At 42.6% G+C, this 26307-nt stretch overlaps 4 protein-coding genes across 4 annotated transcripts; 1 reads left to right on the top strand and 3 right to left on the bottom strand.

Moving 5' to 3' along the window:
• Window positions 1-810: 810 nt before the first annotated feature.
• Window positions 811-7626, bottom strand: faxca (failed axon connections homolog, metaxin like GST domain containing a). The gene is made up of 6 exons (XM_070926204.1): window positions 7367-7626; window positions 4606-4741; window positions 4027-4223; window positions 3309-3526; window positions 2359-2475; window positions 811-1109 (listed from the first exon to the last, which is right to left on the bottom strand). Exons 1-6 carry the CDS (start codon window positions 7624-7626, stop codon window positions 811-813), a joined length of 1227 nt encoding a protein of 408 aa, XP_070782305.1.
• A 2908-nt stretch (window positions 7627-10534) lies between these two features.
• On the bottom strand, window positions 10535-17394 carry ccnc (cyclin C). The gene is made up of 12 exons (XM_070925908.1): window positions 17278-17394; window positions 16809-16915; window positions 14886-14970; window positions 14657-14726; window positions 14328-14379; window positions 14158-14213; window positions 12818-12853; window positions 12634-12725; window positions 12438-12505; window positions 12246-12325; window positions 11098-11216; window positions 10535-10789 (listed from the first exon to the last, which is right to left on the bottom strand). The coding sequence occupies exons 1-12, from the start codon at window positions 17307-17309 to the stop codon at window positions 10735-10737; spliced, it is 852 nt and encodes a 283-aa protein (XP_070782009.1). The 5' UTR covers window positions 17310-17394; the 3' UTR covers window positions 10535-10734.
• Window positions 17395-18006: 612 nt separating this feature from the next.
• Window positions 18007-21829, top strand: ngs (notochord granular surface). The gene is made up of 11 exons (XM_070926261.1): window positions 18007-18203; window positions 18854-19019; window positions 19260-19409; window positions 19582-19701; window positions 19810-19905; window positions 20378-20512; window positions 20711-20821; window positions 20893-21003; window positions 21077-21201; window positions 21319-21627; window positions 21736-21829. The coding sequence occupies exons 1-11, from the start codon at window positions 18007-18009 to the stop codon at window positions 21827-21829; spliced, it is 1614 nt and encodes a 537-aa protein (XP_070782362.1).
• Window positions 21830-22160: 331 nt separating this feature from the next.
• pgm3 (phosphoglucomutase 3) lies at window positions 22161-25845 on the bottom strand. The gene is made up of 11 exons (XM_070926021.1): window positions 25661-25845; window positions 25399-25466; window positions 25150-25283; window positions 24794-24989; window positions 24344-24501; window positions 24173-24256; window positions 23999-24097; window positions 23759-23878; window positions 23534-23656; window positions 22900-23073; window positions 22161-22808 (listed from the first exon to the last, which is right to left on the bottom strand). The coding sequence occupies exons 1-11, from the start codon at window positions 25813-25815 to the stop codon at window positions 22719-22721; spliced, it is 1401 nt and encodes a 466-aa protein (XP_070782122.1). The 5' UTR covers window positions 25816-25845; the 3' UTR covers window positions 22161-22718.
• Window positions 25846-26307: the final 462 nt, after the last annotated feature.

Raw genomic sequence — 26307 nt, 5'->3', positions numbered from 1 at the left:
TGTGTACACAGGAGGTCACGGGGCTAATCACACTGATCCTAGACCAGCAGAGTGGGTATTCATGGAGACGGCTACAGGACGATTTGTGTGCTACACAAAAGGGATGTCACAGGAGAAACACCTACAGTATTTACACGACAGAGGGATTGACTCTATATTTGCAGGCTATCTATACTATTTATACTCATATATATATATATAATCAAATATTCTATCTATTAAATCAGATCTGTTTATATATTTACACTGAATTGTACTCATTCACATGAATCCTGTACAGCTCCCTACGTGTCATATCAACACAAGGCGTTAAGGGTCCAGTTAGTTAAAGACACACACACAAGGCCGGGTGGTGCGAGTTGCTACTGGGGACAACGGGGGGGGGGGGGGGGGTTATGCACACACCTAGTTGCGATGGTTACGACAGGTAGAAGTTGTGACTGCAGATGACGTCGACCATGTGGAGGAGTTTCTCAGCAGCGGCGTCATTTACTCCTGGTTTCTCTACTTCTGGTTCTTATTCTGTTTCCCTCCACTGCAGCTTTTCTGCTCTCTCGTTCTTTTTCTTTTTTTGCCTTTTTTCCTCCCTTTTGGCCTACGTTTCACTCCCTTTTCCCTCCACTGCAGTCATTCCTCCACAACAGTGTGCAAGTTAAACCTTGAGGTCCTCAACTTCTGCGGGGACACAGAAAACACTCCCCAGTCATTTCCTGTTCAAAGAGGTAGGGGGCATGTGTGTGCAGGTGGGATGCAGCTCCCTCCTGTGGTGTGTGTATATATATGTGCTGTGTACTACGTGTGTATGTTTTGTCAACACTTGAGCTGGTCGATTTCAGAGCACTCCGTGTCCATGTCAGAGTCATACAGCGAGTGGCCTGTGGGGTCGCTGTCCGGCGACGGCGGGTCCTGTTTTGTGTGAGTGTGTGACGTGTGTGTGTCGTCCTGAAAGGTGTCTGTTCGGGAGTAGAGGCCCAAGTCGGGGAGTTGCGAGGCCGAGTCGATGCACTCTGTCGCGTCGCTGTAGCGGAAGTCCTCCAGGTCCACGAACCACTCGGGCCAGAATCGCCGGCGGATGCGGTCGCAGTACATGGCCAGGTTAATGAGCTCACCTGGAGGGGGCAGACAGGGGGTGAGGTGGGCTGAAAATGTCGTGCAGTCCTATTGACGAATAAAACACAACTATAACAATAACAATATTAGAGCTACAATGATTCTTCAATGAATCTATTTGTCATTCTGCAGAAAAATGCTAATCAATTAATAATCTAAGTGAGCTAAAATACAAAACATGATCTGGTTCCACCTTCTACATTGTGGAGATTTGCTTCTTTTGTTTGTCTTATATGATAGAAAACTGTTTTAGTGCTGATCGGTCAAAACAGGCATTTTGAAGACATCACCAATTTTATAGGCTAATCCATTAATTGATTAGTCAAGACAATCATTTGCAGATTACAATAAATAATCACTGCAGCCAGAACGAACATAAACAGTCTTTCAGCTGGATGACCTCAGATGATGTCCTATTGTCATCAGTCATCTTGAGCAAGATACTACCCCTATCAGCTACTTAGGCACTGATCTATATCTAAACCCGTAAAATTAATTAAATATTGACTATAGCCCCAATTTGAGATGGAGAGGTATGGCAAAAAAACAAGTTAACAAAAAACCCTGGTTAGTTTGCGGGTGACTAATCCTTTTTCTGTGAATTCTATTTTAAACAAATTACACTTATCTCAGTGAATGTGCTCGTGTTTAGATATTAATAAAGTCAACAAGTCAAAAAAGGAGATTTGTGTTTGACTGTTTTAAAGAGATAAACATCAAATATACCCAACATAGTGTTTATAAGAGTATTATTGCAGAGAAAGTGTAAGAAATGCAAGGGTTACAATTTCCCTTGATGTTTTAGTGATGTTGCCCTTACAGTGCATACACTCAAAAAACAGATTCAAGAAGAAAGTAAAAGATAAAATATGTACTTTCATATACGCCCATCCACAGATGTGAGGTCTGTAGTTTATCTAGAACAACCAGGACTTTGTTTCTGGATAAACATGCTGCTGTTGACTTTTTATTATCTTATTTTTTCTTACAAATGAAATTTTAATCCTCCTTCTTTATATAGGACTGGCAGCAGAAGTCATAGTGGTTCTATCTCAAAATCTCAGCTTATAAAACTCAAACAGTCCTCATGACTGGATACCACAAAGGATATGAGAGACCACAAGTGTATTTCTATATAGTACGGGTGAATGGCTGAAATTATGAAGAAGAATTCCTTGTAATGTATGTTACTTGGCAATAAACAGTTTCTGATTCTGATGTCTTACATTTCTATTTCGGTGAACTCACCTTTGATTAGCTGCTCCGGCCGTGTTCCTGGTAGCGTCCACATAGCAGGGGCCAGGTGACTAAACACTGCAGCGTCTACTGTCGAAAGCTTGGAGCCCATAAGATACTTTTTATCACCTTAGAAAGCACACAGGGAAAAAAAGATGTCAAATAACAACACAAAAATACAATCCCTGTGCAGACGACCTTTGGGGAAAACGCGCTTATTCGCTTTCTTGCAGAGATTTAGATAAGAGGACAGATACCACTCTCAAGTCTGTACGGTGAATATACGTCCAGCAGCCATTAGCTTAGCTTGGCATGAACACTGGAAAAAGGGAAACAGGTAGCCTGGCTCTGTCCAAATGGTCAGAAAAAGCACATCAAAGGGTAGCCAGACACTATATCAACGTAAAAAGCAATGTCATTTTAAATTCTACAGAAAATGCGAGGAGAGGAAAGTGAAAGGAAATGAAATCACTTCTGGCCACAAACTAAAAGGTCTCAGAGATCAATTGGTGCCTTTAGAGTTATGAAACTTCTCCTACCACAGACTGCCAGAGGTTATGTACTGACTCTAGACTGCAGTGCTACGTCTTCACCACAGGAGGTCAGTATTGTGCTATCCTTGCACTTGGTTATAGTTCTCAAGGCACACATTGAGAGGCCATTGAAGTGGTTTTACTATCCCGATAAACCTGTTTATCCGCCTCCAGGGTCAACTATGTGAACAGACAGGCGACGCAAATTGTGACAAAGTTTTCCAATTACTTGCTTAAATCCTTAAACCTCTTTGGACACAGAGTACAGCCATAAATGCTAAAGTAAAACCACTTGTGCTGTACTGAAGGCCATATGTAAGATGACTGGGTTGTTTAGGTTAAGTAAGCAGAGGTTACTCTCCTCTGCTTACTTACTTACTTATACTAATAATTATCTATAAATTAAAAAAGAATTTCCGGATATGTCACCTAGTAGAGTGGCGAGGGTGCGCATGTCCTTCTCCATCAGGGCGTAAACTTCCTCCTTAGAGAAGCGTCCGATACCGTGCCCGTACATCTCCCTCTTGACGATCCCACCGGTCAGGTGACTCAGGATCCACTTGAGCAGGTCGCTCAGCGGTCCGCTCACTGACAGCATCTTCTGCGTCTCCTCCAGGTTGTCCACCCACTGACAGTAAGCTATGGTCCTGCAACACAAACACACATCTGAGGATGAATACGAGCACTACAACTGCTACTACAATGACTGCCAAAGAAGAGGAAGAAGATGGAGGAAAAGTCATAGCAGGAGGAGGAGAACTCATGGAAAAATAGGCTACAAGTTAATTAAACTTTACAAGAAATTGTTTTAAGTTGCGTCTTAAAAGAAGAGTTGATTATTTATATTTTCTCATGAGCATTGTTGCAAAGTCCAGGGGCCATTCGAAAAAGTCTTAAGTGCTAATACTACACTTAATTTTACAAAACACACACAGCTGGGAGGACAGAGTTGTTGTTTCAACGGTCTTAATACTGGAAATGTCAAGAAGGCTAAGACATGAAAGATAAAGCATGTCACACCTCACTCATTCTCAGATATGCATCCTGCTGTTTGTGTCCAATGCCTTCTTCTGCTTCCCTGTCCCAGTCCTGCTCCTTCTAAGTACGCTGCGCTGTTCTAAGACAATTAAAATGCAGTTTGACTCACCAGTAGAAATGCTCCTCCACCATTTTGGTGATGGCGCGAGACATGGCCCTCTCCTGCGGCGTCAGGCTCTTGTTGAGGCTGGCGCCCAGTCTCTCCTCCAGGAAGTCAATGATGAATTCGGTGCCACACACCTGCTCCTGGTTGTATTCGATCCACGGCATCTTTCCCTGTGGTGAAAGCTTCCCATCAAAGTAGTTCTGCGAGAGAAATAGATTCAGAGAAGGAGAGGAGGGAGGGGGGAATGATAAAGGACAATGTGTTAAATACAGACAAGTGAAAGTGGTTGGTATTTGGTATTAAATCAATTAAATTCAAATTGGATCAAGACAAAACATTTAAATTACATTTTAATTATCCCTTGCAGTAAACTGAGTGACTCTAGCGGCAGAAACTCTGGATTGGACAATAATTAATCACAGAAAAAGTAATTACAACAGCGGAACAAACTAAGGCTTTTGCCACGAAGAAATGGGAATTAAAACATCCTCACAGTCGTTTGTTAGCTAGTCACCACCTTTCTTCACCAAAAGAAAAACAGATGAAGTGTTTTTTTCTATCGCAGACAGATCACAGCTATACCTGGTAGGGCAGGTCAACCATACGGAGGTAGGTCTCCATCTTAAGGCAGAAAGGGGACAGGGATGGGACGCCGGTTTTGGGCCTGGAGAACTGGTGGAGTATGATGGCATCTTTAGAGTCCAGCTCTTCCTCCTTTCTGTATGGAGGAAAAGAGCAACAAAGCTGAATATCACGCAGAAGGAGAGGCTTGAAAAAACAAACTGTGAGTATTTTGTAGTGATCGTGTTGAGAGGACGTAATTCTTTTCATAGTCACATTAATGGAACTTAACTTGGTAGACTAACCTAAGATGACATCTTTAAATGTCTTGTTTGTTGTTTGTTTTGTCCGACCAAAAGCCAAAAACCCAAAGATATTCAGTTCACTATTACAGAGGACTAAGGTAACCAGGAAATAGTCACATTTGGAAACAACAGACGCTGTAGCCAGTGAACTTTTGGCATTTTTGCTTACAAAATGACTTTAACAATAAATCAAATATCAAAATAGTTTTCTGTCCATCGACTAATCAGTTTATTGACTGATTGTTTCAGCTCTAGTTATGTTTCAGCTCTAGTTATGACTAAAGTTAGGCTAGGCTGGATTACCAACCAGGCAAACCAGACAACTGCCCTAAACCCCAGACCCCAATGGGCCCCAAAAAACCCCAGGTGCAGTGCATGATGATTGGTTTTGAAAATTTAGTTAACTGAAAATTTGTTAAGGAATTTGTACTCTAAAGTATAATATCAATTTAAGCAGGTCCAGCATTATTAATGTATTTTGTGGCCCTGTCTTGTACTGGACTTACAGGAGTAATTAGACATTTTGGGATGTACACTGATACCGCTCTCATATCTGTCCTGTTGGCTAACTATAAGGCTACAGCCAGCAGCCGGTTAGCTTAGCTTAGCATTAAGATGGGAAACATCTAGCCTGGGTCTGTCTACTGGTAACAAAATCTGTCTACCAGCACCTTTAAAGCTCACTAATTAACACGTTATATCTCACTGGTTTAATACACACACAAAAACAAGTGTAAAAAAATGACAAATTGTGGTTTTAGGAGGGTTATGTGTCAGACTGTTTCTTGGCTGGGAGCAGTGACTTCCTGGAGTTTCCACTGGTTTCTATGGTTACCTTTGGACAGAGCCAGGCTAGCTGTTTCCCCCTGCCTGGTTCCTGTCTTTATGCTAAGCTAACCTAAGTGTGGTAATATAGCCTGTGTGTGTAGTGGGGTGGATCGGGCTATCATATGATTGATAGCAACCAATGTCCTTTAACTGGCCCTGAGTGATTGTCGGCCCCGGGCTATTCAGACAAGCCAAGGGAAAACTGCAATGTCAAAATAATGAAGCATCCCCTTGTGAGAGATTATGGTGCATTCACATGGATACAGTTGGAGGCTACTTCACGGACAAGGGCATGCAAATGGCAACAAATTCACGTGGGCACAATGCAGAATTACAGGGAGCTGTCCACTGTGTGAGGTGCTGAAACGAGCATCAGAGTAGAGGAGCTGTCTATCTCAGAGTGGCTCTGAAACATCTGCTAGTTTTGGTGCAATAACCTATAATGAGCTAATTCCTGTTTTATACAAAGGCACGAGACACAGAGCTAATATATATAAACACCAGACTGGACAAAAACAAGTGAAACATTGCGGGCAGTCGGGATGAGCTCAAATCCAAATGAACATCTAACTGCTCAACAAACAGCCTGCATTTCCGTATAAAAATCGACCCCGCATTAACGACAGCTATAAGTGCCCCGGTATAATGTACAGTATGTAGGGCCTCGTTCTCAGATGAGCTAAAATCGCCTCATATCACTTAAACATCCCATTAAACGGAGAGTAATGGTGAGTGAGCCCGCCTGTGACTTTTATTTTGATACTAACTGTGTTGTAGTGGGCCTGTGGTTCGTCAACAACAGGGGCCTGGACTGCAGGTAACCCGAGAGCCTTTAAGGACAACAGACTCAATCAGTCAAATCCTCAACAATCAATAATAATGAACACATATATATTCACATTTATCACATTACCATTTCCGAATAGCCCAGTATGTTAGGGGCTTTAGCGTTTGACTGTTTACATTATAGCCTACCCCCCCCCCCCCCTGCTGCAGTGCTTTTAGACTGAAACCAAACTCCTGAACGTGCGTGTGGAGCGGGGGGGGGCACAGTAAAGCAAACACAAGATGAGCCTGTACATCATGTCGCCTCGTCCTTGAAACACATACATGAAAGTGACCCTCTGTCATAGTCTATAACGTCATTTCATACAACAAGGGAGCTGTATGAACGAGGCCTGCACGAGCCTCTCTAACAAACAACAGTGGGGACGAGCCCGGTATTATTTTGTAATCGTGATTATTTGAAATGACCAAGCCCAAAAGAGAAGCCATGACCCTTGCCGTGGGTCGCTCGTGTCATTGATCCACATAAATAAGCCAGTAAAGATGGAAATGTCCTAATGTGTGTGTTTTGTGAGGAGGGGGTTAGGGGGGCTGGAGGGGAGGGGGGTCGTTACATCACAATCCACCCACTCACGATTCCTTATTCTCCACTGACTCCGCTCTCACCCCGCCCAAACTGACAAGATTAAGTAACATCAACCCCCAGTGAAAATACAGCAGACCCGGGAGACATGGAGTGAAAATATGAACAGAGTAAGATCAGCAGTGGGTTTCTGCTCTGGCCCAAGAGGCCTGGCAGCAGGAGGTGATGAGCTCTGCAGCCTCTACAGTGTCTCCTCTGACAGCCTCTGTGTTGTTGGTACCTGATGGCCAGCAATTCGTGCAGCAAATAAGCAGCGGCGGCGAGCAGAGCCCCTCCAGTCAAATACAGCGTTTTCCGCCACCACGAGTCCGAGCCCAAAGCTGACATTATCCCGCCGTAGTCCTGCAGTGGGTAGGCGACGATGTACCCATAAAACGAGAGCTGCTCATCGGAGCCCAGCAGGCCGGAGGAGAAGCTCTGGTTCTGGCCAAGATCAACCACACACGACCGCGTCCAGGCAAACCCGACGCGCCAGTACATGCTCTCTGTCTCCGGCCACTTTCCGCCTCACTTTGGCAGCTCGGGGCTTCATCAGCGGAGGCTTCATGGGTGCAGAGGGCTGCAGGTGCGGGGCGACTGGGCGAGGAACGTCCGACTGGACACAAGCGTCCCGCCCGGAGCTTGTCCCCGCAGCGGGGTCGACATCCTCCGCAGCCCGCTCGGAGCTCGCTGGCTGTAGCCTTCCTCCTGTGGCTGTCAAGTCAGGCAAACAAACAACACCTTTTCCGGTTGTGTCTTTTTCAAAATAAACGTTGATTCGCGGATTGTGCGCTGCAACATTCTAGTAGTCATGCAAAAATGTACATCAGAATGTAAATACAGCTGTTTTCTGCACCCTGCTTCCTACATGTCCTTAGCACATGTTTGTATTTGAAATGGCTATTAAATTATCAACTGGGCTTGGAATCCTGGAGGGCCCCCAGACACCCCAGGAGTCACAAAAGTCCCAGGTTTACTTTTGTTGGGTTGTAGTAATCTGACACTAAACACTAAACCTGTAGGCTACAGTTTAATTGGTACTAAGAGGTGACAGTTTACATAATGACAGACATTAGTAGGGGCCCAAGGCCCTTTAGTGGGGGTAACCGGATCATGATATTACTAGTACGAATTAATACACTAAAATAATGAATGGCTCTCTTCTATTCGAGTGTCACAGTAAGCCATGACAGTGTGGCAATAAACCAGCATGCATAACACCAGGACCCTGAAATCATCATCCAATGCATTATTTACACCCATGCTACTGTAACGTGTCAAAATGACTTCCATGAATGAGTCCTACCAGTTTATCTCACTGTTCAACTCTTTATTTCATCTGATAATTCTTCTGGTTTTGCTACTTCATTTAAGTAAAGTAAAAAAAAAGGGGGGGTTTATTTTGAAGGGGAAATGCAGCAACTTTAACTTTATTTCCTGCTGGCTTCACGCAACTAAAGTGACGTCACGGGGACTGACTGTACCCCATGGTACCAGCTCCTAGAGGCAACTACAGGTAAACGCATCCTCTGATACTAGTCAGTCAACAGACTGACCTTTTCTTAACCACAAACAGGGGGAAAATAATTATTTATTTTATGCACTATAGCTACTTTAACTGGAAGCTCTCGGTCATTAAAAGTACGGACTTTTTTTTGTCAAAACTGGTATGTAATCGGTTACGTATTCTTTGTATCTGCCACTAGGGGTCCTACCACAGCCGTTGTTTTGAAGTGACATTGAAGTTAGGTGAAGGGACTGAATATGACTTTTGTAACATGCTGGACGTCCATTACATACTATGTGAACATGACGTAACAGCTTGAATAATAGCAGTGAACCACTTTGTTTTGCATACTATACATTTTATTTTATGATCTTCCAAAAAGATAAACGGACTTTCAAGTAATAAAACAATTTTGGGAAATGTTCTTACCAGAACTAGTAAGGATATTTTACTGGGGTGAAGCCCTTTTATTTTCACACCCATTCATATTAACAGTCATGTGAACAGATGGAGCCTGCTGAAGGGGAGGAAAACACCACAAGGCAAAGAACATGGTCGCATCCAACTTGCCTCAGTTGCTTTTCCGTCTCATTCACTCAGTATGAGAAAGTGATGTACAAGTGACCTTTAACAGGATGTTTTTGTACCTTGTCAGTTGTACAGGAAGCCACAGCAGAAGATGCATCCAAGCAATGCAATCAAACCCACCCATAAAAACAAATGTTACAGTGCGCCTGAATGGGACAATGTTCTTGTATGGAAGGTTTTTTTCTGTAACCAGCAGCTTTTATTTTGTAAAGCTTTCAAGCACCTTGTTGTGAGTGCAGCCACACACAGATCCCACTGTAATACGTCACAAAAATATATGAGACATCTACAGGTATATGCACACCATATAATACCACAATTCAGTGATTAAGTAGATGGCAGAAGGTTGATTAAAAAGAAGAATGGACAACCAAAACTTTGCAGAGAAATCTAGAACAAGTGTAATTTGTGTTTACTCCAAAAAAAGCCTTTCCTTGACAAATTAAAAACAAAAGTTTTACAGAAAAAACAGCTTTAGACAATTCATTATTCTACAACTAAAGCAGAATAAATGAAAACATGACAATAAAATGAAGAATAAGCTTTGCAGCAGGCAAACAGAATCATGACAGTGAAACAAACAGGGGCACTTTGATCTGAAGCACAAGTATGAAGTGAAACAAACGCATGATTTCCATTTAAGTTTCCTTAATCAAGCAAAAACATGAAAGAGAAAATAAATGAATCAATTTATAAGGCTATTTACAAAAAGGGAGGGAGGAGATGGAGTTGTCATGATTCAAAACAGTAAATTATTGTAGTCCAAGTTAATTTCTACCATAAAGAGGAGCCTCTCTTGGGATTTATTCCTGCCAAGGTTCATGATCAACCAGCACAGACCTCGTAGGGCAGGGTCATCCAATCACATCACAGTTGCACAGGTGATATCCACTTAGATCCACTCTCTAACAGCACAGGATCAAATAGTTTTTACAGAGAAGACTACAATCGTCCCTGAGGAATGAAAACCCACCCAGACTGGCCGCACACATGTTGTACACACACACACACGCAGAAAGACACACACACATACACAGTACTTGTGATCAAGTTTTCTCGAATCCCACGGAGCTCCACATGAAAGGACTCGCTCCTCTGGGCTGTTCAAGGATGTCAGGATCATCACAATGACATTAAAACAAGTTTCTATTAACATCACATCTGTTCTATCAGTTTGTCCCCACATTCCCAGACCCCCCCCCCTTCCTCCCAAATGTTCCTCAGTTTTAGTTCATTTCAAGTCTGGAGCAGAGTAGAGGGCCTCATGGAGACGATAAAACCGTTATCACTGATCGGCTCTTCACTGCAGGCATTTCAGTGGCTGCTCTCTCGATCCATAAACCCATGAAAGATCAGACGCGGGGAAAGTGAAGGCATGGCTCTCAAGAGTGTCCACCACAGATGAAGGGACGTCTTTGTCGGCACCACAAAGATCGTGCTGTGTGACATTTGAAAAAAGACCCACCCCTCTCTACATCAACATTATGGGTACCCATGGAAATACAGACGCCACGCTAAGACTGGCTGTAGGAGTTGCTTTGGTTCCCATTGGAGCTCTGGTCACTCTCACTGTAGACAACACAGAGGAACACATTGAGATTCATTACAAGGTGTCTGGTTTGAAAGTGCTAAAAGACACTTTTATTTGTGTCTTAAAAACTTATTGAACGGCAAGTACAACACATGATAGTACAATAGGACAGCGCTGTATACAATATGCCTTTCTCATGAGATTCATTTAGCTGTTCCTTAAAATCCACTCAAGTCCTTTCCTGACTACATGATTTCCCTACAACAAGGTTTTTATGGTTCAAAGTATTTACTACACTTTATTTACTGTATATTTTACTTGACACACAACACCACGTAAGATTTACCTGTTAGGAGGAGGTTTGGGCTTTGGCATTTTGTTTAGCACGGCAGCGATCTCCTTTCGGTCATCAAAGTTTTTCCACTGGTCGTAGAGCTTCAGAATGACTCGGATAATCTCCAGGATCTTGACAGAAAACGCACAAAGAAACAGAATTTAACTTGTGTTAATCCACAGCTGCACAACAGAAAAATTACGTAGAAATGGTCAAAAAGTAAAACGAGTTCTCTTCCTGTATATTTTGTACAATAATGTTTACAAAAACAGCCACTGTAGTAGATCTAAAAGTCACAAAGCCATGCTATAGTTCACACTGAGCCTACAAAATCATCCTATTGTACCACGCCCCTTCAGATGGACAAACGCAAGTTAACATGGCAGAATCATTTCATTATTACTTTAATTCAACAGTGAACCAAAGTCAGATGGCTTTTGTGGATCGAACACAATGTTCTTAGATTTCAACCATTACATGTTTGTGTTCATGTTAAAATATTTATGCATGAAGTGGACATATTATACAGTCTACGATGTTAAATGCCTAAATCTTCTTTGAATCTGGCATTTTATCTATTTTTGTGTGATTTCTGGGCCTTTGCAGACACACAAATGGCGGTAATCCAGACTGTGGCCAGAACATGCAGTCAGGAAGGCGTGCCAAAATGTTGTAACACAGAGAAGTGAAGCTTAATGGGCTACCCCGCTAAAAACAGAGATGAATATCACCTCTTTTTCAAAATCACAGACTGCCTGCATTCATCAATGATGGTGACCTTAGGGATACCGGTTAGCTCAGGCTAGAAGCAGCTTGACAACCCATGAAGATGAGAAGCACTTTATGGTGTGAAGAGACCAGCTGGGGAACTAGGAGATGACGAATACTGCACTGTGCTCCCTTAAATGTGAGAGGTTGCATACTGTAACTTTAAAAAGAGAGAATACTGGAGTTTTCTCTGCACTACTTTAATTACTACATTACTATTTTCTCTTAACGTTCAACGTTTTTGATTCTAGGGGTTTATTTCTCTTCACCAAAACAAATTATCGGAAAAGTTTCTATATGCGTCAAGGATACATGTGGATGTGTCTCAACCTTAATTAGTTCAGATTCTCCAACACCAAAACATTTCAAAATGAGAATGAGGTCGTTCTTACTTTGTCCATGTCAACAGAGAGCTCTGAAAACCACTGCCTGGCATCTTTCTGCTGTACCACACAGGCGACATGCAGACAGGCTGCGGGATGAAAAAGAAGAAAAACTGATCATGTTGCATCTAATAAATCTTATTTTAAGTCGGTAACTACGTTAAGCAACTGCAATGAGAAAGGCATAGGGACAAATCTTACCCAAGGCAATCATGAAGGGAGGGTAGAGCAGACACAGATCTGTCCTGTATGTGTCATTCACTATTCGCCTGGTACAGATAGAGACACTGAGTAAGTCTACCAACAACAGCTGAATCTATTATATTAATCCGTCATTTTACCAGATCATTTCTTGACACAAAAGACACCAATTAATGTACACAGACAGTAATCATACCAAGCCAGGGGCAGCAGCATGTCCTCCTGTCCCATGTCCTGCACGTACTGCAACAGTGGTCTGTAGGGGTGGTACACTATCAGGCAGCAGTCCTGAAAAATGGATTATATCAACAATAAGCAATCAATCAAGCAAAACACAGCCTACTGTACAATAGCAATGATATAAAGCTCTCTACACTCACCATCAACTCCAGAAGGTAGAACTCACATTCTAATATCTGTAAAGGCATAAATGTAGTCAACATATCAGACCAGTGTTTGAAAGAAAACTTCAAAGAAAAGTGCAAAAATTGTCAGGGTGAAAATAATTCTTTAGAATCAAATAGAATATCTCTTCGGGTAGTTATTTATGTGAAGTGGCACTCCCTAACAGAATCCTATTATATCAAATATCTATACCTAGAAATCTGAAATCTATATTTTGCTTATAATTACTTCTTCCAGTGTCAGATGAAGGGATAACGATAAACACTTCTGAACAAGATTCTCACAAATGTTGAACACAAACATTTTATTGCCTTCCTCTTATGACAAGTGTTTGTTGAGGAGCATGACTATCAGGAGATAGTAATTGATCCTTTAAAATAAACACTACGGACACTATTATTATATTGTCCCCGCGCCACCATCACTATTACTACGCCTGCAAATTGAACTTGAAAAATTACATTTAGGAGTTGCAGCACCCCGCTAACTCATTCTCTGCTGTGTGAACCACTCCCTCCTTTTATCACTCCATGGTGGCTCACTATAAATAATAGTTTACACAGCTCTCCGGACAGGCAGCGTGTCAGAACAGCCCTGGTGACGTCCTGGCAACTCGGTGGAGATAAATAAAATACTGGCGGTGCGCACCACTTGACACCACAGTGAGAAATGCTGCGCAGAACAAATGCGTGCACGGCCAAAGCCATCTCCCACAGCAGCAAGATTTTTATCGGAGGTTTGCGAACATTAGCTGTGGAATCTCACGTATCGGTAGACACTGACATGGCAACACTGTGATACAGTGTAAGGGGTCCGTGGTATGCTGTAATGTAGCAAGGCAGTGCATAAATAACTTTGCAGAGGAAGCAGCAAAACAATTAGGTGGTTGATTCATGAGGTAGGTGATCAACCAGCAAATGGTTATTTGAGTGGTTTAAACTGGTGACTTTGTTTTACTCTTTAGTTTGAAATACAGGTCATCTCTTTTCAGTCTCAAGCTGAATTACAGCTCTTTCAACTCTGCTTTGCCCCCGACCTCAAGCCCTACTTTCAAGTCTGACTCTTAGTCAAACTTTGTTAGTGTCACGCGCTTAAACACAAACACACATTTGAACACTCTAACTGGGCCCTTGTCTTTGTCCTTGTGTTATTACCTGCTGGCTGGACTATGGCTTTATCTATCTTCATTATGTTGCTGCATTTACAGTTTAATGAACATTATTAATGCTAGTTTCATGTTGCATTTGTGTAAGTCGCTCTGGATAGCAGCATTAAATGCCTAAAATATAAGTTCTTACATAGACATTTCACTTACATGATTCATTCTGTAAGGGAACTCCTTTGGAAAGGCGTAGGAAAACCTTGTTTTCACTGTTTGAGAAAAACAAAACATGATTATACTGCCTCCACTGCAGAAGACACACAATTTGAGAGATTTGTACTATTTCAAGTTTAGGTAATATGTTACTCAGTGTGTTGACTTACACACAGATGTTGCAGCAGAGATCAGCCTGGTATTGGACACTACTCCAAATTCCTGAAAGGATATCAATGCCTGAGCTCAGATCAGATAAATACAGCACAGATACAACAGGAGCTACTGGGGGACCTGGATGAGGAGCAGGGCAGTGAGTCACCATCTATTAAAACAACATCCAAACCACAACCACCCCTGAAAACAGCCTCTTCCAAAGATGTAAAAGAAATGGAAACATGAGGCAGCGTATTTTGCTCATCATTAACCATGAGTTGAGATGCTGAAAATATGCTAGTGCAAAATCCTGGTCTTACTGTCACCACAGACATTTCCATACCTCAACTTTAGAAGCCAGGAAAACACAGGTAGGAGCCATGAGCACCGGATCTATACTTTTCAAGGAATACCTGCAAACAAGAGGAGATGAAGATTTAACAGCTTTGGACGAGTAGGATTTAGGCAGAACAACATTTAAGTTTTAAAAAGTACATTACATTACAACCAAAGTCCCAAATGAAATGTATTCTAATACCACTTCATCAGTATCACACTGATACCTTCCTTACCTGGCATAGAAGCGTTTGAAGTAGACAGTTGCAGTTGCAATGACCTGCTGCCGCAACTTCAGGTGTTCTCCCAAAGCCTGGATCACTGAAAGAGACAAGAATTAAACACTAAATATGTAGTAAAATAGCTTGACTTCATTATCTAATTAAAAGTACTTGTTGTGAATAATAAGTACACAGAATTGTCAGAAAGACAAACAGAATATTCATATATAGAAAGTAGAAAATACAAGCTAACATAGGCTGTATTAGTAGCATGTACAGTTGTGTTCAAAATAATAGCAGTCCCACATCACTAGCAAGATAAATCACTGTTTTTGTTAAAATTTCAACTTCTACACTGCAAGTAAGTTTCTAGAAGGTTTAGTAAAGGTATAGAAAACCAACAGACCCAACAGGCATGGCGTGCATGCTGCTGATTCTGTGAAACTGAATCATTAACTGAAAGGGGCGTGTTCAAAAAAATAGCAGTGCTGAGTTCAATAAGTGAGGTCATTGATAATGTGAAAAAAACAGGTGCTAAACAGGTGGCCCTCATTTAAGGATCAAGGCAACTGACGCTGCATATGCTGGCTGTGCATTTGTCCTTGAAAAACAGAGTAAAATGGGTCGTTCAAGACACTGTTCAGAAGAAGAGCGTTCTTTGATTAAGGAATTAATCAAAGAAAACCTATAAAGAAGTGCAGAAAATGATAGGCTGTTCAGCTAAAATGATATCAAACGCTTTAAAATGGCAGCCAAAACCAGAAAGGCGAGGAAGAAAAAGAAAAACGACTATTCAAATGGATCGGAGAATAACCAGAATGGCAAAGGCTCAGACGACGTCTATGTGAAGCCAAGCTACCAGCAAGAAGCCCCCGCAAAGTCCCATTGTTGAAAAAAAGACGTGCTGAAGCGGTTACAATTTGCCAAAGAACACAATGACTCGCCTAAAAAGAAATGGCATAATATTTTGTGGACTGATGAGAGTAAGATTGTTCTTTTTGGGTCTAAGGGCCACAGACAGTTTGTCAGACGTCCTGCAAACACTGAATTCAAGCCACAGTACACAGTGAAGACGGTGAAGCATGGTGGTGCAAGCATCATGATATGGGGATGTTTCTCGTACTATGGTGTTGGTCCTATTTATCGCATACCAGGGATCATGGATCAGTTTGAGTACATCAGAATACTGGAAGAAGTCATGTTGCCGTATGCTGAAGAGGAAATGCCCTTGAAATGGGTGTTTCAACAAGACAATGACCCCAAACACACCAGCAAGCGAGCAAAATCATGGTTCCAGACAAACCGCATTCAAGTAATGGAGTGGCCAGCACAATCCCTGGACCTTAATCCCATAGAAAACTTGTGGGCTGACATGAAAAATGCTGTTCATGAGGCAAAACCAAGAAATTCAGAGGAATTGTGGAACGTAGTACAATTGTCCTGGGCTGCAATACCTGTTGACCGGTGCCAGAAGTTGGTCGACTCCATGCACCACAGATGTGAAGCAGTTATCAGAAACCGTGGTTATGCAACTAAATATTAGTTTATGATTCTCAGGAAAGTTGAATCTTAAAGCATTTCTTAGTTTATACAGTACATTCGAGTTTGTAAAGACAGATGTCAACACTGCTATTTTTTTGAACATTATATTTCTTGACTTTCTGTAAAATATTATCAAATTCAATTACTTTTTCCAATTTTCTTGCTTTGAAATAGAAAGTGCTGTGTCCCCAATGCATTTGTGTTCATTAAAATACAATTTATTTGAGGGATTTTGACGTTTACTCACCTTTTTAATCACACTGCTATTATTTTGAACACAACTGTATATGATGCTGTGTTATTTAACGTCATCTAAGAACAAGAAGTCAACAAGTAACGTTGTTGCAAATGATTCAGATCTCGGAACATCCATCTTCACACAAAATTAACAAATACCATTTGCAAAGAAAATCTGCAGCTTCCAGTACTCCTCCTCTGAAAGAAACTTCAGATCCTTCTGTCGCTCTTTCATCAGGTCCTGCTTGTCCAGAACCCACTGCAGACTTTGGTGGACAAAATAAAACATAATATTTCATATACTGGTTAGTCAAACTGTTGCCAACCAAGCTAGCGGGTAGCACAACAGTATCAACGTAGACCACTGTGTTAGCCATCTATATTGCTGTCACAAAACAAAAAATATATAAAAGGAAGCTAGACTAATTCTTTTTTACCCCAGCCTTTATCTTTAATAGGTTTTATTTCTGTCTTTATTTAAACAGCCATTTTATATTGCAGCAGTAAGTTAGTTCAGGAGCAACTGTTAGCTTTGCCGTACGATGTAGCCGCACAGCTAGGCCTCAAAACACAGACGGTGATTAACAAAAAAAAGACGTAACACGTCAAAATGTTAATAAAAACTTACTAATGAGAACTTTGCCAGAAGTTTCCCGCCATGTCGTAGCAGATGAGGTAGAGAAGCACACTTTAAATTGATATTACTTTCCTACACACAAGTGGACAACACAGCCCTTAGACACTGGAGTCACATGAAAAACCTTCCGGGGAAGGATAGAGAACTGAATACATGGTTCCGCATTTTTGTTCCGCCTTTAAAACTTCAACAGAAAGGTTGAATTTTTAAAAGAAGCAACCATAAAAGCATTTCTGGCTGTTTGCTTATTCACAATACACTTTTTCATTATTTCTATTGGGAAAAAATTAAGATCATAGATGGAGTGGATGGAGGAATGGATGAATGGGTGGGTGGGTGTGTGGATTGATGGATGCGCTACTACATTAAACACACTATGAGGAAAACACCTAACGCAAAATTATGAATAAATGTACAGTAGTAGGATAAGTTCAGTTTATGTGGCTACACACATTCGATTAAATTAGCCTATACAGGTAAGTCAACAGAGGACTTCATCATTATACAATTAAGATTCTTTCAACCGCCTTTAATAAGTAAATTGACGCAATCTTGATAAATGTTTGTAGGGACATTCACCCTTGGGTTGGGAAGGTTCAACATTCCTCTGTGGTGTTTAGGGAAGGGCTGAGGGTATAAAGATCCCACTACAGACCAAACGGTGTGAGTGACTAGTCCCCAGTCTCCAGTCGAAGTTGCAGAAGTTACACGAGCGTCAACATGAGCCGCAGTCCAGAGAGGATGTCTTCATACCGCCGGCATTTCGAGGGCACCTTGGCCGCCCCTCCTGCCTATCAGCTCCGAGTGTCCAGTCCCTCTCCCACCCGCAGGGAGACCCGCCACCGGTCGGCCAGCTTCACCCGGAGTAGTGGGACAATGGGGCGCAGGGCCATCTCCAACAAGGCTCGCATGACCAGGTGAGTCACCTGCTCCCATTCACGTGGTGTGCAGCAAAATTAAATACTTATCTCTAAATCACTGAATTTATGATCTGATGTTTCCATGCTCCCAATGCAGCTTTAATGAGATAAATCCCATTCATTCATTCATACAGTGTGAGTGTATAATAAGCATTGAATGGGTGTAGATGTAGGTGGTTTATATCAGAGACTGTTCAGTTAAATGAACTCTCATCCTTGAGTAAGGCACATGGATCCCAATGATCTCAGCTGAGCAGTTGAGAAGTTGTAATGATCTCCATTTCAACCTTCACGGTTCCCAAAGCGCTTTACAGCTAAGTCTCATTCACCCATTCACTCACACAGTCACACACCAATGGCGACCGAGCTGCCATGCAAGGTGCTGGTCTCCATCGGGAGCAACTTAGGGTTCAGTGTCTTGCTCAAGGACACTTCGACATCCCCGGTCAGCCGGGGATCGAACCCCCAACCCGCTCTAACCAGCTTTACCTCCTATGGTGGCGCAGCTAACCACTGCGCCACCATACCGCCCGGTGGCGGTGTTGTCATGTGTGCATATGAATGTAGACTACACCTGTTCAAAAACTATCCATACAATTCAAACTATGATTCATCTACTGGAAACTCTTTTCTGGTCCGGGCTACAGCAGTGTGAGTATGGGAGCGCTGTGCTTTGGTATGTCCATGGGGCTCGGGCCAAAACTGGACTTGGATGCGGCTGCAGCAGAGAACCAGGCCTTTATGATGACTCGAACCAATGAGAGGCAGGAGATGGTAGCCCTCAACGACCGCCTGGCGGTGTATATTGAAAAGGCAAGAGGACCAAACACACACAGACACACATTTGCTTGTGTATCACTCCTTTAATGCCACACAAATCATCATTTTCATTTCTTGACATCTGTACATTGCAATCTGACTTCTTTTTGTCTTTTTCCATCTGAACCCTGAAGCAATATAACAAAAGCAACACATGCATAAAACAATATACTGTAACTCCTTTGTTTTTGTGATCATCAGCTAGGTCTGTGTCTCCTCTATTTGTTCTTATAGGTTCGAACCCTGGAGTCAAAAAACAAGTTGCTGGAGGCTGAGATTGAGGCCCTGAAGAGCCGCCATGTCAGGCCATCAGGCCTCAGGCAGCTGTACGAGTCTCAGCTGAAGGATCTCAAGAAGGTCGCAGAGCAGATGAGAGTTCAGAGGGTGAGGGAGGTCATATCTCATGACCTGATGCTAAGATTGTGGTTTGTTGAGACTTGTATAGAAGCCAGATGTGGTTCAAAATGTGGTAAAATTGGTGCTCCTTTTCACCCCATTTAGTGCTGCATTTTCCCATTTAATATCTGTTTGATCACTGTATTTCTGGGCTGTACAGAATATGTCTTTGGCAGCCAAGGAGGCGATGCTGGGCCAGTTGGACATGCTGAAGGCCAAATATGATGAGGCTGTGGATGCCCGGAAAAAGACGGAGCATGATATTGAGGTTCTCCGTCCGGTAAGAAACAGCGGAAAGGCTTTTTGCAACTACCAATTTAGCAAGTTTCTGAAAGTCAAGAGAATGCTTAAGAACAGAATTGGCTTCACCATATGTTCAATGTCTCAGGATGTGGATAGAGCAACCTCAGCACGGATTGCACTGGAGAAACATCTGGAACACCTGGAGGTTGAGCTGGCCTTCCTGCAGAGAGTTCACAAGGAGGTAATGCATGTTTGTCTGTCCATCCACAGCAGCCTGTGTGCACGAGTCAGGGGCTGCTGGCTGGCATGCCATTCATTCTATCATTAACGGTTTAATGGGCTGATAATTATTGCTATGACAGGTTATACTTAAACCGAGAACTTGCTGATGGATAGAGTGAGTAAGACTGTAAACATGGCAATTATCAGTAAGGTGCGAAGGATCACAGGAAGCTAAAGGGGAGTGCTGTCACAAACTTGTGGTGCTTCCTTAATAACATACATAAATGTTTCCATATTACTCACCCATATACCAGATCAGCTACTGTTTCCATGTATTTATTAAATCATCTCTTACATTCCTGAATTATATTATCTAAGGAAGTAACATAGACCTGTCTTTCAAACTTAATTTGAGATACAGACCATGCAGTGTTTCAGTGCTGCATGTATTACTCTTCTTCTAACTCTGCTTGTTTGTGATCCACTGAAAGGAAATTGAGGAGCTGATGCAGCAGATCTATTCAGTAACCTCCAAGGTGGATCTGAACTTTGGCCTCCCAGACCTTTCCTCTGCTCTCAGACAGATTCAGTCTCAGTATGACAGCATTGCCGCCAAAAACCTGCAGGTAGGGTGCAATGATGAAACCACGTCATGGTCACTTCAACTCATCTAATGCACCAGTCTTAAACCACATGAAGGAACTGTGACAAACACTGGCATGTCTTGGGTTTGACTTATAAACAGCATGGAAGAAATACTGTTGTACCACCATACAAAGCTGTGGTGATCTATTGAAACACTGTTAATATCTGTTCTTCCTCAGGAAATGGACACTTGGTATGGGTCAAAGTTTCAGGACCTGAGCAACGCCTCCACCAAACACGTTCAAAGTATTCGAAGTGTGAGGGAGGACATCACAGGCTATAAGAGGGATGTGAGTATGACTTTCTGTTCTTGTTTATGGTTACTATTACTACCACTTCTTAGCTATGTGTGTGTGTATAGATTCTCAACAAGGAACGTGAACTGGACACAATGAAGACGAGGAATGAGTATTTGGAGGCTCAGATTCGGGATGCGGCGGAAAAATACAAGAAGAAGGAGGAGGACTTACAGGTAACTGACATGATATGAGATATTGTAGTCATTCTCTTGCCGGAAACTCCTTAAAACAATTGTATGGCAACAGGAGCGTATAGAGGCGATCAAGCTGGATCTCAAGGTAACCAAGGAGAAGATCGCTCTGCTGCTGCGAGAATACCAGGACCTGCTGAATGTAAAGATGGCTCTGGAGATTGAGATCACCACCTACAGGTGAACAAAACATAACCATGCCATTTCCACAGAGTGTAAACCTGACTGTTTCACATTTAGTAGAAAGTATAAGATGGGACAACGGCAAGGAGGAACCTTTGTGTCTTTGTGTCTCAGGAAGCTGATTGAGGGGGAAGACAGCCGTCTGAGCACCATGGTCGGGAACCTGTCCCTTACAGGAGGCCTGCATCTCACTTCCAGTGCTAGCGTGCGAGCTGCCTCAGCTTCAGTCTCTGGTAGCTCTGCCCCTGCAGAGACTTCAAAGCTAGATGGAACCCACAGTGACACGACCGGTAACGGGGCTGAGAAAGCTCCAGGTGCTGGTGAAGCCGCCCGAGTGGAGGTGGCCTCATCAGACACCCAGACAGACGGTAACTTAGAGGAGCAGGCGACTGAGACCTCTGAGAGGAAGACTGTCCTCATTAGGTAGAGGGTTACAAAAACATTTGTATTTTGTTCTCAGACTCTCTTACTGATATTCAACTGATACAGTAAAATGTCTTATTTCTCCACCTGTTGCCCTTTTACCCCCAGAACAGTTAAGACAGATGAGGACACTTATGAGAGCGACACACAGGAGCGCACCATCACCATTTCTGGAGCAGCGGACGACACAGAAGAAGAATAGACCTTGTTAACTACATGCTGTACGCCAATGTTTCATGTCATGTTATTCAGGTGTTTTCAATGCTTTGAAAATCCTAGAATTCAAGCAGCATATGCCCAGCATGTGTTTATTATTTAGAATGATACACACTGTGTCCCGTCACTCTGCTCCGCCTGCTCCTAACTCCCTGTTAGCCTCACACTGCCTGTCTGCGCTTTTAATCCTCCTGTGTGTCGGGAACACGTCTTTCAAAGGAACTAAATAAACAGCAAGCAATCATAGTAGTTGTGGTTTTGTTTTGAATCAAAAGAGTCATCAGTCATAACACTGAAAAATACACTGACACTTTTCTCTTTTCCATCATTTATTTATGCCAAAGCAGCAAAGGCGTTCCAACAAAAAGTACAATTGCTTAAACTCCCCTCATGTAAACTTGTGATTGTTCTGATTGCACTGTTCCAAAAACCAAAGAATTGACACACAGAAACTGTTAAAAAAAGATGCCATTTAGTAGGATGAGAAATCGTTATTAAAACCTTCTTAATTAGTGTATAAAGATGACTGTTAGTTAATTAGGACATATATTTAGTAAAGTAGCTCATTTATATTACAAAGAAACCCATCAGTTATAGGCACATGGCAGCCTTCCTGAGATACAATAACAAGTGAAGACTAGCATTAGTAGTATAAAATCCTTCATCGTCTCCCCCGGTGAATCCCATATCTTCACAATGACAGATAAATACAAAGAAAGAGGAAACTGGAGTACCAAGTGCAATTAACAGTACAAAATAGTGTGGCACCTCAACGAAAAGAACTAGTTTTGATAAATTACAACTAACAAGAAAATGATGTTGTTGACTACATTCAAAAAGCACAGATTAATTGATCAATGTGTGTGTATGTGTTTCTAGTGCAATGGTTTGGGTTCTCCCCCGACTCCCCCAGCGAGACGATAAACTGCAAGGCTGACTTCATGTGCCAGGGCATCAGCACTCTCCTAAAACACAAATACAGTACCTGTATGCATCAGATAATAAAAGCAAAGGCCAGAAAAAATGTCGCAAAAGAGGACCGGGAGAAATTCTCACCTGTGTGTCTGCCTCGGCGTAAACTCTCACCACGTCCTCTGTGCCGGAGGGTCTCACAAAGGAGCGGGCCTGTCTGTACTGCTTCACTAAACTGTCGATGGCCTCCTGCAGCCCCGCTGGGCTCACCGCCCGTCTCTCTGCATCTGTTGTGTCTATCAGTTTGCGGTCCGACACCTACAGGAAAAAAAAAAATCCAGCACAGATACAGCTGTCGATAACTGCTTATGTACAATATATTCGTGTGGAAGTGGCAATGATGGAAAAAGATGTACACTTAAAGGAACGCGCACACAAGTTAGTAAAACTCTGCTCTCCTGAAGTCTTTGAACGTGTTCTTGAGCAAGCAAACCTTACCAGGTTTAGGGTTACTACAGTCACAGGTACATCAAATTGAAGTACTTTTTATTGAGTATAAAAAGGTCTTTTCAGGACTCATAACGAATGTCATGTTTGGGTAAGACAGGATGCTGGTCAAAATCAAACAAAGAGGCCTGATTTCTTGCTCAAGTCAAGAAACCACAATGAAGCTGGAAGGATGGAGAGTTTTGCAGCAGCCCCTGATGTTTGAGATGGGCAAAGAAACACAACTACCTATCAGAAATATTACACATTACATACATAAATGAATGAGCACCTTGACTTTGAGCTGCCTGTTTGGCAGGTCGCTGTAGATGGCGTCCCACTGCTGGACAGTCATTCCCTTGATGGCTAATATGGCTTCGATCAGCAGCATGTCAGAGATGGCATCACCTACAGTCTTTGGAAGATAAAAGCACAGAGAAACAGATCAGTTCTGTGAGTGAGTGTAATAATAATGCTGTTCTGGTTTTAACGGTTCAGTGTGAGTGTGTGTGTCCACCTGGTTGATGACGTTGATAGTGTTTTGCAGCAGGAGAGCCGCTCTCTTCTTCTCGTCGTCGGCGCTGGGGTTCTCGGCCAGCTGCTGGATCTTCTCTTCAGCTTCCTTACTGAACAACACCTGACCAGCAAACACACTGTGATCACACAACACTGACACAGAAAAGCACGGCTTTTATTATTGTGCTATATTGGCGATGATCAGGCTTTATGCGATCTGTCTGTGGTCTGATCTACTCACAGTTCCATGACCGTTGGCCTCGAAGTACACACCAATATCAAACTCCTGGGCTGCATGATGAAGGTGCTTCACTCCAGTTTTAGTACACCTCACTGTTACCTGCATCACAAGAAAAGGTGTGAACTTGTTCATATAATAAAAAGGAATAAAAGAAACGCACCTGTGTTCTCTCACCTTCATAGTGTACTCCAGATATTGTGTTGAGCTTCCGTTAGCATAAGCTGTTTGCACCACTGCTATCTTCAAGTCTAGACCAGCCTGTATGAACAGAAACAAAAACTATTCACTAAGAGTTTGTGTATATGTGCCCGTTTGTGGTTTGTGTGTTTGTATTTGAGGGTATACCTGTGTGAGCAACTCTTTCAGGAAAGTGCTGATGAGAGTAGCGATTTTGTCTCCATCCAGCAGGTGAAACTGTCCCTCAGAGTCAGCGTAGTAGTAAACTATTCGGTCAGCGTCACCGTCAAAGGAACAGCCGCGCTCCCCAGGGTTCATCTTAATGCCTTTACACAGAGAACCAAATCAAATCGTAAAGGCAGCTGTCAGTTTGAGAACAAAAATTAAGTCATTAATTTGGCAGTTTGCTGATTAACAGTCTCCATCTTGAGGTCAAACAGTGCATGTATGGTTTCATATGAAACAAACAATATATCTACTGTTTTATGATACTAACCTTAGTATAGAAAGTACATAGAAGTATTTTCCTTTTGAGACAAATCATTTCCATCTGCATCATATTTGCTCTTTGAAACATATAAAATACTGAAAAGTACTGTATAGAAAGCACAGTCGCACCTGTTGGAGGTTTTTGCTGCACTTTGACAAAGTCAGCCCCACACTGGTGATTGAGCTTTCCTTTACTGCCGTCGTTGAACAGGGATATGTGCAGCTCCTTCCTCAGGTGACTCTCCATCTCGCGTACCTTTAGAGCCCCAATACCGTTAGCAGCGTCCACAGAGAGGTGCTTCTGGTCATCTGTACAATTGGATGCCTACCAGAGAGAAAAAGATGGGAGGGGGGGGGGGGGGGGGGGGATGGGTGATTCCGGGACGGATGGATATATTGCAAAAAACACACCCACGCAAACACACCCGAATGTACAGGGGCATGAATGAAATCACAAGAACACATGGCACGCCCTGTTTTCTTACATTCTTCGTGAGCTGAAGGAAAGCCTGGCAGAGTTTGTTATAGTATCCTTCCAATGTGGCTTCTCCATATTTACCCTGTGTGTTCTGACAGCAAACCATGTAGTGGAGCTGTGGTGTGGTCACCAAACCGTAGTCTGGTGAGAGAGTCAGAAGAGCAAGACGAGAGGGAAAAAGTACAGAAATTAATCAAACTGTGAAAAGAGAACAAATTCATTTAATATGAGGGTACACAAGTTTGATTAACCACACCTTTTCTGTGACCACCGAGTGCAGAAACGCCATCCAATACTGCCTGTGAAAGCCTGGGACTGCTGCTTCTATAATTATAGACATGTGTGTTTTTAGTCTTTTGTTATACCTTCTTTTATAGAGTGAAATAATTTCCTGCCGCAGTAAGACTTAATAATACTAAGAGCCCTAAAAAGTCTGGTGAAAGTTCATGTTTTCTGCACTGTTACCTGGAGGGAATGACCTATAAAATCCAAACAAGAAACCACTTAAGATCATATACCTGGTGTCTTGGCCCACAAACACGTTAGCCTCCTGGCTCATGTTTATGGCCTCCTTCTCAATAACGTCCTTCAGAGCAGTAAACAAATCGTCCTGCTCTGCGTTGGCCAGCTGGGTGGCGTAGCCCTCCCATGTCGGTGTCACCATCTCCCCCATTGGGTCAATCAGCTTCACCCCGTTGTCCTCCTACACAAGTGCAGATATAAAGAGAGAAACAGGAAGAAATTGAAGGGGAGAGTTGTGATTATGATGTATAGGATCAGATAAAATGAAAGGGAGGAGAGACCTGTCAAATTTTCAACAATATGAAAGAAAACAATTTTGAGGAGTCAAAATTGAGATTAACCGTGAATGCCAAAATAAAACTAAAAATCTAAAATAACCACACAGAACACAAACTAAACCATAGATCTATGGCAAGATGCAAGGAGACGTTAATATTTCTGAATCCCTTTCTCACCTCAGGGTTGTGTGATGCGGTGACCATGACTCCGATGGTGGCTTTGGCCTTTTTGGAGCGGAGACTGGCCAATAGTCCCATCCTGAACATGATGTGGTCCAGTTGGTTGGCGTTGGTCCTGAAACCAGCGGTGCCATACTGCAAAACCAACCCTGCAGGCTTAGGGTGCAGACTGGACTGCTTTGATA

This window comes from Enoplosus armatus, chromosome 19 (genome assembly GCF_043641665.1).
Source record: "Enoplosus armatus isolate fEnoArm2 chromosome 19, fEnoArm2.hap1, whole genome shotgun sequence".
NCBI classification, from domain to species: domain Eukaryota; kingdom Metazoa; phylum Chordata; class Actinopteri; order Centrarchiformes; family Enoplosidae; genus Enoplosus; species Enoplosus armatus.
The sequence above is the reverse complement of the archived record's forward strand: the minus strand, read 5'-3'. Positions and strand labels throughout refer to the sequence as shown.

Excerpts from the sequence above, each read along its gene's own strand:
- faxca (XM_070926204.1), bottom strand. The coding sequence starts at position 7,626 with ATGTACTGGCGCGTCGGGTTTGCCTGGACGCGGTCGTGTGTGGTTGAT. Across the intron at positions 4,742-7,366 it reads CACGAATTGCTGGCCATCAG|AAAGGAGGAAGAGCTGGACT; the intron begins GTACCAACAACA and ends TCCTCCATACAG. Across the intron at positions 1,110-2,358 it reads GCCGGAGCAGCTAATCAAAG|GTGAGCTCATTAACCTGGCC; the intron begins GTGAGTTCACCG and ends TGCCCCCTCCAG.
- ngs (XM_070926261.1), top strand. The coding sequence starts at position 18,007 with ATGAGCCGCAGTCCAGAGAGGATGTCTTCATACCGCCGGCATTTCGAG. Across the intron at positions 18,204-18,853 it reads AACAAGGCTCGCATGACCAG|CAGTGTGAGTATGGGAGCGC; the intron begins GTGAGTCACCTG and ends TCCGGGCTACAG. Across the intron at positions 19,410-19,581 it reads AGCAGATGAGAGTTCAGAGG|AATATGTCTTTGGCAGCCAA; the intron begins GTGAGGGAGGTC and ends TGGGCTGTACAG.
- ccnc (XM_070925908.1), bottom strand. The coding sequence starts at position 17,309 with ATGGCGGGAAACTTCTGGCAAAGTTCTCATTA. Across the intron at positions 14,971-16,808 it reads GCAGATTTTCTTTGCAAATG|TGATCCAGGCTTTGGGAGAA; the intron begins GTATTTGTTAAT and ends TGTCTCTTTCAG. Across the intron at positions 12,854-14,157 it reads TCCCTTACAGAATGAATCAT|ATATTAGAATGTGAGTTCTA; the intron begins GTAAGTGAAATG and ends ATGCCTTTACAG.
- pgm3 (XM_070926021.1), bottom strand. The coding sequence starts at position 25,815 with ATGGGGGAGATGGTGACACCGACATGGGAGGGCTACGCCACCCAGCTG. Across the intron at positions 23,657-23,758 it reads CTATCAACGTCATCAACCAG|ACTGTAGGTGATGCCATCTC; the intron begins GTGGACACACAC and ends TATCTTCCAAAG. Across the intron at positions 22,809-22,899 it reads ACGCCGAGGCAGACACACAG|GAGAGTGCTGATGCCCTGGC; the intron begins GTGAGAATTTCT and ends TTTGTGTTTTAG.